General features: G+C 41.0%; 1 protein-coding gene across 1 annotated transcript in view; it reads left to right on the top strand.

The window, feature by feature from the left end:
- Positions 1 to 11,931, top strand: part of SEMA5A (semaphorin 5A) — a 509,156-nt gene extending 497,225 nt beyond the window's left edge. The window contains exons 22-23 of the mRNA XM_032135528.2: positions 2,365 to 2,576; positions 3,928 to 11,931. Coding sequence (XP_031991419.1) covers positions 2,365 to 2,576; positions 3,928 to 4,047 — 332 coding nt within the window. The 3' untranslated portion in view covers positions 4,048 to 11,931. The remainder of the gene's footprint in view (positions 1 to 2,364; positions 2,577 to 3,927) is intronic.
- The last annotated feature ends 626 nt before the right edge of the window (positions 11,932 to 12,557 follow it).

Raw genomic sequence — 12,557 nt, 5'->3', positions numbered from 1 at the left:
AGAGTGAGTGATGCTTGTGGAATGTTCTAGTGCTGTCATTCAGGCTGATCTAGCCCTTAGTGCTGAGTACACTGGGTGCCTGTGCTAGGAACTGCATTATCCACTGGCACTTCAGTGGTCAGGAATGTGTTGTGAGTTTTGCCTGACAGTGAGTCAGAGAGAAGGCAGCCTCCCTTCAGTGTCCATACACCCAAGGGGGCAGAGCCAGCTCCAAAGTCCTGGGATCCTGGAACACATTGTCTGGAGCAGCCAAGGAGCACAGCTTAGAGGGAAAAGTTCAGGGTTTAGGGACAAAGAGAGATATCCGACTTCTGCCATGTATCACAGGTGAGGCCTTGATGGCATCTCCTGACTGTAGGTTCAGATTCCCTGGGGCCTATCAGCCACTGGAGGGTTACATGAGGTTCAGGAAGGACTCAAACAGAGCCCCTTAGACCTAGGCCAGGTGGGCACTCACTGAACAGTGTCCCTCCTTTTGACACCAAGTGTTAGAGCCCCATGGGTCAGCACTGGCAGGGTGGAATCCCTTCCAGGTAATGAGGATCATAAGCACAGGGAAGGCCGCTCAGAAAATCCCTGGGGAGGAGACTGGGGTGGTTAAGATGCACCCAGGCTCTGGGTTCAGGGTCAAACCCTCAGGCTCTTCTCATTATCTCCAGAGCCTGAAAGGCCTTGCTCTGCAGCCAGGTAGACTTGCCAGCATCACAGTGATGCTCAGCACATACCTCCAATTGTCCCACTGGGTGCACGGTTGACAGGTCAGGGAAAGGTATTAGTGACACTGCCCCTCACCCTGGTGTGTAGAGGAGACACACTGGGGAAAGCTGGTGTCCTCAGGATGTGCTCTGAGCAGGTGACACATAAGGCCAGTACCCCATGGGCAGCAGCCACTTGGTTCTAACAACACAGAGGAAGATAAGGCCCTGTTTTACTTTACCCGATTCTTCTGAAGCCCAGTGATGTGGCACTGACCAGATGCTGCCTTCATTTCTGGAAAGGCTTGAAACTTTAATAGTAGTATTTCACCAACATACACAAGGAATATCTGTTGTCTTTTGTTTTCTACGACGTAACACAGGTCTTGGTGTGGTGCCTTGATATCACTTGAGCCAATCCTATTTTAGAGATATAAGTACATGCTGGCAAATTTTCTGAATGCTTTGTATTCATAACTGCAGGAAAATAAGAGACAGAAGAGATGCCATTAAATAGGAAAACATTAGGGAAAAGAAGGTCATTTCATGACCATTTAAAATATCATATTTTGTTCTGTTCATTTAACACAAATCCCTTATTTCTTTTTAGTAAACCATTTTCTTGACAAGACCTTCAAAATACAACATAAGTGAGAAAAGTGGTACATAGGATAGTATTAACACCACACACACAGCACGCATGTGTGCCGAGTATCTCTGGAAGGGCACAGGAGAAAGTGCTTATAATAGTTACCTCTAGGAAAGGATTTATTTTTCCTGTAGACCCTTTTGCACTTTCTAATGTCTGCATATTCATACTCAATGAAAAGTGTATGTGTTTGTTTATGTGAATAGAAAACATTTTAAATAGGATGAAATGGAGAGAGAGCTAAAAGCAGTCTGGCTTGAAGGCGAGCAGTAGATTAGAAAAGTAGCTGGTTCTCCCTTGTTTTCAGGACACAGCCCTGCTGCACAGGGAGGCTCAACCCATCGAGGAGCATGAATAACCTTTTCTGCAGAAACCCTGTACTCCATGGATTAGGCTGCAGTTGAAGCAGAACACGATTGTGCAAACTTTTAAATAATAATAAAAAAATGCTTCTGGTAGAGTATTAAAGTTTAAGGTCACTCCAAAAGACTGACTATCATCCATAAGAGAATGAACTTAAAATATGCTGTGCTCTGCCGGGCACAGTGGCTCTCACCTGTAATCCCAGCACTTTGAGAGGCTGAGGCTGGCAGATCACCTGAGGTTGGGAGTTTGAGACTGGCCTGACCAACATGGGGAAACCCCATCTCTATTAAAAAATACAAAATTAGCCGGGCATGGTGGCACATGTCTGTAATCCCAGCTACTCGGGAGGCTGAGGCAGGAGAATCGCTTGAACCCAGGAGGTAGAGGTTGTGGTGAGCTGAGATCACGCCATTGCACTCCAGCCTGGGCAACAAGAGTAAAACTCCATTTCAAATAATAATAATCCTGTACTCCCTGTGGAGAAGTTTCTTGATGGCCATGACATTTCCAATGAAAGACTCTTAAGAACGATGATTTCTTTAATTTTGGAATGGGGATGAGGCTTTCCATTTTGACTTTCTCTTTTCATCCTAGTGCTTTGAGTAGCTAGGCAGGATGTTCAAGTGTGGCATCACTTTGCTCGTGTCTCCCTAGAGTTCAACATGTTCCACATGATCGCCGTGGGGCTGAGCAGCTCCATCCTCGGCTGCCTCCTCACCCTGCTCGTCTATACCTACTGCCAGCGGTACCAGCAGCAATCCCACGATGCGACTGTCATCCACCCCGTCTCACCTGCCCCCCTTAATACCAGCATAACCAACCACATCAACAAACTGGACAAGTACGACTCGGTGGAGGCCATAAAGGTAAGTAATTTTAATATTTCTGCTAAGTGCCTGGTTTCCCTTAACACTTTAGGGAGTATTTTGATGCCCTTTCTCTGCTGTGATGGTTTCCTTTGAAACTGAATTTTCTCCCTATGTGAGACTAAGAAACATCTTTAGCCCTTACGACTTCAGGTGGCTGGGAGACCTTATGTCCCAGGAGCCACAATGTCCATACTTGTCTCTTAGCCATGTGGCCTCTATTCTCCACCACCTGGATGGAGACACACCAATTGACTTTTCCCCTTGGACTCTGCTTAAACCAAGATCCACAAGCCATGAGCATCTCCCCTCACTCAGATGGTAGATCTGGGGAATGAAGCACCAGGAATTAATAACACGCCCCTCCTAGCCTCTGAGAAACTAGCTCCTAGAGTAGGGAGGAAGCCTGAAGAGGAGCACGAACTCCTTCCATGAACAACAGCTTTCAAAACAAACGTTTGGATCTCAAGAAAGTGGCTCCTCTGAGCATGATTCCAACACATCAGCTTCTCTCTGATCACTGTTACTACGGGCATCAGAAGGTAATTTACCCAGTCTTGTGTTCCCACTGAAGATTCAGCAGCCACTTTTAAGATAATCAGAAATGTTTCTCTCATTAAGATAAAGGACGTTGAAGGCACGGACAGCCGCCCAGTCTTTAATGAATCCTTCTAGAACATTTTTCTGATACTTTGCCCAGACTAACCCTACACAGATGGCCGTTGGCCACCCTCCTTCATCTTAATCCTCTCAATATATATGTTCTACCTGTCTCAGTTGAAGCTCTTTGAAACTGCAGGTGACTTTAAGGACTATTAATAGAAAATGGCTACAGTTATCACCTTCTAACAAGTTCAGGATGAAAAGCAATTAAGGCATTTGAAACCTGATGCCCTTACTTAAATAAGTTCCATCAAGGTCTTTGATAAATGTCCTCACCCGTGGTCATCTGAAAGCTACTTACATGTCTATTCAGTTATATGAATACGAATTTAGTTATATATATTCAGTTACAGTCAAAGTGTCTGTTAATTTCAAATCATTAGAGTTTTAGGTTTTCTAGAGATTTAGATTTAGGTTTTCTTACCTCCTGCTTCTCGTGGTAACTTCATAACTAAAGTTGAAAACTTAACCAGAAGATATCACAAACTGCCAACCTTATTCTGGTAATTAGGCAAGTCCTCCATGAGGCAAATAATCTGGGGAAGCAAATAAATAAGAAAACATATTTTAAAATAATGGAGTCTTAGCGGAGAGCTCAAATTCAACATAATAGTCATCCTTGTTATATTATTTCTGAAATGCTACTCAGCATTCTTTAATCTGTTTCTTTTTTTAATATATTTTCCAGGCACTTAACAAAAACAACTTGATCCTAGAGGAAAGAAACAAATACTTCAACCCACATCTCACTGGGAAGACCTATTCTAATGCCTACTTTACAGATCTCAATAATTATGATGAGTACTAACAGCTCTTATGTTTTTGGCTTCTTGTAAATCCCCAGTTCCTCAAGGCCTGTGCCCCATGACTGCCCATGTTTCTGAGGCTTCAGAGTCGAAGTTTGGATACATTTCAAGTGCATTTCAAGCCACCAGAGTGTCCCATTGCTGCCAAAAATACACGTCTTTAAAAGCAACAAAAATTGAAATAAGACATGGTGAAAATCTTGACCATTGTTGAATGAGCCAGGGTGTGAAGTTTTTAATTGTGTTCATCCTATTTTTCTGACAAGTCCATTGGTTTGTTTTTTGAGCATTATTTTATAAATGTGCCACCCACATTGCAAGGAGTCTTTAGAAATATGAATCTCTTCTTGCTTTAGAGTGTAAATCTTCATGATGTTGTAATTCAAGAAAATAAATAGGCACTTTCTCTGAAAGACCTGCTCCCTCCACAAGAAGTGTGTAGGTCCATAATATTTCATAAAATGAAGAAAAAGAATGTGGCCAAACAATTATTCACCATGGATTGCCCAACTTTCCAAATCTGGATAAAGCTATGGGATTCCTGGAAGCAGCTTGAGTGTTTTCATCTTGCCTGGGAAGCCCAGGAATTCCACCTGGTCCACACCAGCAGAAGTTACAGTAGACTGTGAGGCACCCCACCTTGCTCCTGATGCAGTTTCTGTGCCATTGCTGGTGGAGGCAGCAGAGCAGAGGCGCAGGCACAATGAAGCGTGGATGTATTCTACAGGTTGCTGCAAAACTCACCTTATTCTGACTTTTGGATTTCATGGCATTCCAGGAAGCTCCTTGCCATGCTGTTGGCCAGGAAGTCCACCTGTCTGGTCCATAGGGATGTCCTGAAGAGCCAGTCTGTAAAATAACCAACCACTTATTTAGCGTTTGGATAGACTCCACGCCTCCTCTCTCCCTGCAAAGAAAAATCTTGAACATTTATGATGTCAATTAGTGAAAGTATTGAAAATACTAAATTATAACTAAAAGCAACTTTTTTATGTTATAGAAAATATTGAAAGAACTGATATTAATGATAATTGTTTTATTTTTCATCTCTCTGATATAACCAATGTGTGGCAATTATCCCCTACCAAGAGCATTAATGCCATGTAAAGCTGGCTTTCTGGAGTCCGCCAGGTCCACACGAAGTGCTACCCCCAGTTTCTGCTGTTACTTGCTGCCCCCAGGCCAGGAGAGCAGGAGATGCTCAGCTCTGGTGCCTTTTCTTTTATTTCAGTGCTGCCTTCCCACCCACCCAGTCCATTCATTCACCCTCACCTCTCCCTGCATGGAGGCAACAGCATTTCAAGATGCACCTTGGGAAGTCAGGATGGCTGGAAGTAAGGGTTTTTGGGATCCCTGTGGTCTCTTCACTGATCATCGATAAGCATTTAAGAGTGTGCTAACACCATTCACAGAGGTCCCCGGAAAAAAATAATATATAATTTTCTCACAAACAGCCGATAACAAAACATATGGCAGTTGGTTGAATAATTATTGAAAAAAAGAACACGATTGAAAAAGTTCATCTGATGCCTCTGAGCATGTGACAAAATCCTGGGTAGACATGGAAACGTGTTCTTACTGACAAATGAACCTTCAGAGCTATGAAAAAAAATATAGTAGGGGGACTAAGGAACATAGAATTTTATTAGCATATGTGCTTTTACCCTTACTATTGTTTCCAATTTAAAGAAACAATTTCAGAAAGTGTTAGAGGAATTCTGTGTTTAATAATGAATATTGTTGAGTTCAAAATATTCTCATATGCCCAAATTTACAGAAATGACACGGTATTGAAATGGCAGGTGGGCTCTGTAAGTTCTTTTGGATTGCAAGTAAATGACATTCAGGGTCTTTGCAGTGGGGACTTCATGTTGCCTCTCACTCATTCCTCATATGTCAGAGTCTTCTGTCTATATGCACATGCATATATATGCACATGCACATACTCAGTAGGGGAAATCTAGCCAGATGGTTCTCTAAGTGTTCCTAGGTTGGATTTTCATCAGCTATTTCAACTCATCTCATCAGTTTCTTGTAAGAAAAAAACATTCTCACTTTGTAGCACATTTTAGTTATTTTTGAGTCTCTTCTTCCCTAATAAATATTTTGTAAGCTTAAAGGGACATTTTATTTTCCCTGGTAAAGAAGATTCTAATATTTCAAGAATGTTTCACTGGAATTGATGGGAAATGGTTTCTAAATGGCATCAAAACTGGCCCTTAATGAGTCTTTTGCAATGCCTTGGGAAAACACCCTCCCTCACTACAGGATCTTCATGTTGTTAATAATATAAACCTTTGAAATTAGCATTGCAAAAGAATCCCATTTTTGTTTCGTACCACACTGTTCAAAGGAAAATGGTTTCTCTCTCTCCCTTTCTCTCCCTCTTTTATTTGACAGAATAGCAAGTGTTTAGATAATTTCAGGTATATTCTAAGTATTTTACCAGCTGTGGAATAAGTTGTTTCTGTCCATCACTGTGTAGCTACCGTTCACATGGTCTGGCTCTGTACTCCACGCTTATCGCGTGAACCCTCACACGTTGGACTTTTGACAGTGCGATCTCTCACCTGTCTTGGAACCTCCTTCATAAAGCCGCTCTTCCTTAGGCCTGGCCTGTTTGGAAGTCCTGGTGAAACTTTGTGGTTCACATTTTAAATTCCTGAATGACCTTTTCATTCTCTCTTTATCTTTGTTTTTGTCCTTCATTTCCTCCTTTTGTTCTTCCTTCCGGCCTTTTCTTCTTTCCTTTCTTCCTATTTTTTTTGGTACAAGTGGAACAAAAAGCAACAAATAGTTTTAAGCTACACCTGTCTGCACCTGATGTAAAATGACATTAATCACTATTTAACTTCTAAAGTTATTTCTGAATACAGTTGGAGATTGGCTGGTTTTCATGAGGAAGCTGGCTTTAGTCTTACATTTAAATTCTTTGAAAGTGACTCCCAGTGCTATTCAGGGTCCTTTCTTGAGGCTAGACTCATCACCATCTAATATTGATTTTACAGTGCACTGACAGTTTACAGGAAGGAGAAGAACAGAATTTCTGCACACTACACAACATGTGGGCTTCCTGTAGCTCCAGGGACATGTGGCTTTGGTGAAACTGGGGTTTTGTAACCTCTGAATGATATGGACTTAGTGAATTCTAAGGAACTCAGGGGACACGTGGTCAGACTCCACCGCACAGAAGAGTCACAGTCTCCAGACTCATGGCATTCCCTCCAGAACTCCCCATTCCCCTCTGAGCATATTTCTATGCTGCTGCTTCTTGTGACTTACTTGAGGCATCTCAGCTTCTTCATGTTTGTAGGGATGTTTCCCTAAGCCTGTTCAAGTAGGCTCTCACTAGAGTTACCATTCATATTTGAGAAGAAAAGAACATTTAATAAATGTATGTGTTGGTGTGGGGCTGAGGTTCTAAAGTAATTGAAAAGAGATGATAAACATTGAATGAGGGTGAGGGCATCCCTGCTGGGGAGAAACCTCTGTCCCTAGGAAGAGTCCGTTCATGTTCATGTGGTCTGGGATGAACCAGGGGTCTGGCCCCATCGGGTCACAGGTGATGACAAATAGAAAAGAAGCAAATGGAGAAAACAGTCGGATAAGTAGGTGACGTGAAAGGTGGGACCTGGTCACCCCAGCGAGTGCTATGGACAGTTCCTGGAAATAGTGGCCCACTTCACAGGTCCATGGGTCTGACCCTTGGACTCTGCCAGGATCAACTGCCCAGAGTGCCAGAGTTTTAGCCAAGGGTATCCTTACTTCCTTATTTATCTGCAAAAGGATGGAAATTGTGGGAGTCAAAGCCTATTTTGCTGAGTGTTCCCACTGGAGTCTCTGGTAGAATTAGCGGGTCATGCTGTCAAAATCATGGAGAAAGGCTGGGTGCAGTGGCTCATGCCTATAATCCCAGCACTTTGGGAGGCCAAGGTGGGCGGATCACCTGAGCTCAGGAGCTTGAGACCAGCCTGGGCAACATGGCGAAACTCCATCTGTACAAAATATACAAAAAATTAGCCAGCCATCGTGGTGCGCGCCTGTGGTCCCAGTTTATTGGGAGGCTGAGGCGGAAGGATCATTTGGGCCCTGGAGGTTGAGGTTGCAGTGAGCTGAGACCACGTCACTGCACTCCAGCCTGGGTGACAGAGAGAGACCCTGTCTCAAAAAAAAAAAAAAAAGAACAAAGTCTTAGCGGGGGTCTCCATGTCCCCAGGTGGCCCTCTAAGGGGATCCATTAGCATATAATTGAATATCAAAGGGAATTTTACCTTAAACATATATCAAGTCTATACTCAGCTAATCATTTCATCTAAACACAGCCTTATTAGCATTTGAATTTACAAATATTCATTTGCTTATTTGCAGTGTTCCTTTTGCTTTTAGAATAAATCATAAATATTTCCCCAATACTGTCAAGATACTTCTTCATCAACTTTGTCCCCAGGCCATCAGCTTTCTTTAGGGTCCCGGTGTCCTTTACACTTCAATGGGGTTTTCTTTTGTGTGGCGTTGGGGGTAACTCCATTGACCTCAGCATTTCTATCTCAAGAGGTGGCTCTGGAACACAGAACCAGAGGCAACAGGTACTAATGGTTGATAAAATAAACTGCAACTGCATGACCATTTTCCACATGACAGGGCTGTGCTTAAGCCCCACACCTCCAATAATCAATTTCTATGAAGGTATTAATAACCTTAACTATATGCAAATTCTTCACCACTTATGATATGGTACAAACTGGAGTTTACAGATGGCCTTGGCCATGCCTAGCCCATTTGTTCATCCTAATTTCGTCATCAGTTCCTGATGCACTTGGGGAAGCATGTTGACACAATGTTACCAATATTTGATTACCTGTGGTTATCTATCTGTAATTAATTACCTATGCTTATGTTGTCAGACACTAGATGCCATTTGAGCCCCTTACTTCTTTGGGCAGTGGGTGAAATGGGAGAACATAGAGAAATGTTCACTTTGACCTAAGAAACGCACAAAAGGGAATGCCGTGCACAATGTAAGATAAAATGGGGACAGGGGATCATTGTGACATTTATTTCTGCTATTTTGCCCTATTGAGGTCATTAATTATAATTGATTTAAAGATTTTTTTTTTAACTCTACAAACACTGAGCCAAGGAATTCAGGTTATCTGCTTTGTTAACCTAATAAAGCAAAGGAAAATATGTTGCTTTAATCCTTGCTTGTTAACCTAATAAAGCAAAGGAAAACATGTTGCTTTAATCCTTGCTTCTTTTCTCTTTTGGGAATAGAAAAGGTAAATAAGATGTAATGTTGAACTGCTGGTGGTGATTTCTAAAACGACTCTTTCATACTCCTTTCCTATGGACTTGTATTAAAGATGCATTGTACACATTGTTTTATCAGATAGATCAGAGATATACTCAGTGGTCATCTATTGCATTATCAGAAATTTGAAATGTTACAGAAGCTTGAGGAAGGGAATCCTATTGTCTTTTGAAAATAGAGTTCACATTACAAGTGACATAGGGCATTATCAAAACCAAATTCGGAGGCTGGCACAAAATATATACTTCCTAGTGAAAGCTGTCTCAAAACAGCCTTTCTGATGGGTCATATTAGATCATATCTGCCAACAGAAAGGCAATCAAGCTTACTCCCTGCAATCGGAGTCAATATCAATTCTTGCTCAAGCAAACATGTTTTACTGTGTTGGCGCAATGGCAGGAACTAGTCAAGGGCACTTTCAGATCTGGAAAGAGGAAAGAGGAGGTAGAAAATCACTCTTTTGTGTTTCTTAAACTGTCAATCAAGCAAGAAAATTTATTCCACCCCTTCATATTTGCTCTAAAATCTGGGGCCAGTAGTTCAAATGTGATCTTGTTCTTTCTCAGCCTTTTGGCAATTTAATGCCAAATAGTCCAAATGTTAGACGAATGGCAGTAATAAAATGATTCAAATGTTAGATAAATACAAGCTGAGAGCAAAATCTGGACTCCGAAAAATCGGAACTATTTTATCACGTTGCTAAAATGAGAGCATCATTTTCTCCCCTCTCTGTAAGTGCAGTAGTTTAATTTCCTAGAAAAAGTTGCTAGTGCCTTGTTTAAGATGATCATTTATCATTTCATATGGATATTATTGGTCCAATTAGAAGGAGAAGATTGATTGGATTTACTTTAAAGAAAATTATTCTCCTATGCCTCTTTGAACTCAGGAATAGAAAATGACCAAGAAGCACATCATCTTCAGATGTGGTTTTTGCCCTCACTGGGGATGTAGAACAAGAATAGGTACAACATATGCTCAGAAGAGAGGTAACCTCTGTATTAGCCTTCTAGAAACATCACTTTAATTTTTACATGTTCCAAAAAAAATCATAGTGTTTGTTCTGTAATAAGAATGTCAACGTGATGCCTATAGAAGTTAGAGGTTTTTGTTTCTGTTTCTCTTCAGGCAAGTCCATAGATAGAGGAAAATCAGACACAGGCTGGTGACAACTGGCACAGACATAGTGAGCATGGAATGAGAACCACCTACAACATTGCCTGATTATTTTTAAGTTCATATCAAAACTGCTTCACAAGTTCACAAAAGTTGTCACTCTTAATTTGGGCTAAGAAAAGTAATAGTATTACCTCTGCTGAAGTTGATTGCTTTTCTCTTTTACCATGACTGTTGGCCAAAAGCAAGCTGATCCTCTGCACTTTGAAACAAAGCACAGTATGAACCTTTAACCCAAGCACTTAGTTTCACCACTGAGATTCTACATCATCTCAAGAAAATGCACAAACTTGGTCCAATGTTGGATTCTTCAAAAGTGCATAGCAAAACTTTTGTGCTATGTCGCTTGATGTAACTTTTAAAGATGTTGTCAAATGTTAAATGCCTCATTCTGTGTTAATTTGCTGTTGGCTGTTTTGTGACACAAAATAAACTTATTTGAGATTGTTTCTTTTTTTTTTTTTTTTTTTTTGTGAAACCCCTCCAAGCCAATTTCAGCCCTTGGTAAGCTTGCAGACAGTTACTGATCTTAAATTTAATTTTAAAAGACAATGTATCTTAATTATAATTTAGCTTTTTAAAACAATGAGATAGCTTTACATTTCCCCTTTGTTTGAATGAGAAAATGGATCTTGGGTTGCTATGGTAGAACGCTTGTGGATTGCTGGGTCCTTCGTAAGGGGGCCATGGGCACACCACACTTTCTTTCAATCCTTACATTTGAAGGGTTGATATTCTTCAAAACCTTCCTGTAAGATGTGCCCAGTAGAAATTTCTAATGGTCATGACTTTTGTCTTTCCTGTCCATCAATTCACTGGTTTTAAATGCTTCCTGAGAGCTGTCTAGGTCTCTATTCCAGATTGTTGCTTAATGACATCTGACAGATACGTTGTTTTCTGAAATCAGCTTAAGACACCAATTGTGGCAACTGGAAGCTCATTACCTGCTGTATTGGATCAACTATGGAAGTCGGAGTAGGGGGTGGGCAGAGGTTACCTAACCAGTCAATGGAAGTCAACTCACACCTGCTCCAAGCCTCAGCTTTGAGAAACAAACACGTTTATAAGAAAAAATATATAGCTATTATTACAGAAGTGAATATGTTGTGCTCTCTTACTGCTCTTGGTGCATTGACAGTTTCTGTATCTCAACCCTATTCATCTTAATGAAAAAGCATTCTGAAGATCTATCCTCAGCACTGCTGAGTGTGCAGTCACCCTTTCCTAGCAACCCCCTTCTTACCATCTCTAGCTGCCATTTGTGGGGGGAACAAAACAAGGGAATCCTGATTGTGTACAGTATAAATTGTATTATATTTTTTGTACTTATGTTTTATGTACATAGTTTGTCTCATTCAATTGTATGTGAGCATTGAAATAAATCCTACCATTTAGGAGACAATTTAGTGGCATTTTTCTTTCTATCGCCTCTGAGTGTACTGTCTCCCCAGAGGTGCTAAGCAATGGCCACTGCTCAAACGAGTTTTGTCAGAGTGAAGTGCAGACCACTTCCTTCTGGGGAAAACTCATAACACTCCTGTTTATCTTCAGGCCTTTTGAATGGTGGCCAGGACAGGACATAAGGATGTATTAAAGCACTTTTAGAAATATTTCCATGGGCAACAGGAAATATGTCACAAGGAAGGCCAATTAGACTTTCTGTTTACAAAGAGTTGGTATCAGGTTGAGCTGATGAATGATGCACTGAGTTGTATTATACTTACCCTCTCTCCAACACACCCTATTCCATTCTTCTTTGCATAAAACAAGGTTTTTCTTGAATGAATTGCTGTCAGTCAGCATGAACACAAAGATAAGAAGCTTGACCCAGGAAGACCACCCTATTTAGTGAAAGCCATATTTCAATGTTCATGATCCCATTAAAAAAAGGAAAAAAATATACATGTGTATGTATGTATATATCTCATATATACACATATATGTATACATAAAAGTATATGTGTATAACTATTTCATATATATTTTTCAGTTGACCAAAAAGCTGAAAAAGCCCACTTAATATGG

This window comes from Hylobates moloch, unplaced genomic scaffold (assembly GCF_009828535.3).
Source record: "Hylobates moloch isolate HMO894 unplaced genomic scaffold, HMol_V3 SCAFFOLD_17, whole genome shotgun sequence".
NCBI lineage: Eukaryota > Metazoa > Chordata > Mammalia > Primates > Hylobatidae > Hylobates > Hylobates moloch.
This window is presented reverse-complemented; position numbering and strand designations above follow the sequence as displayed.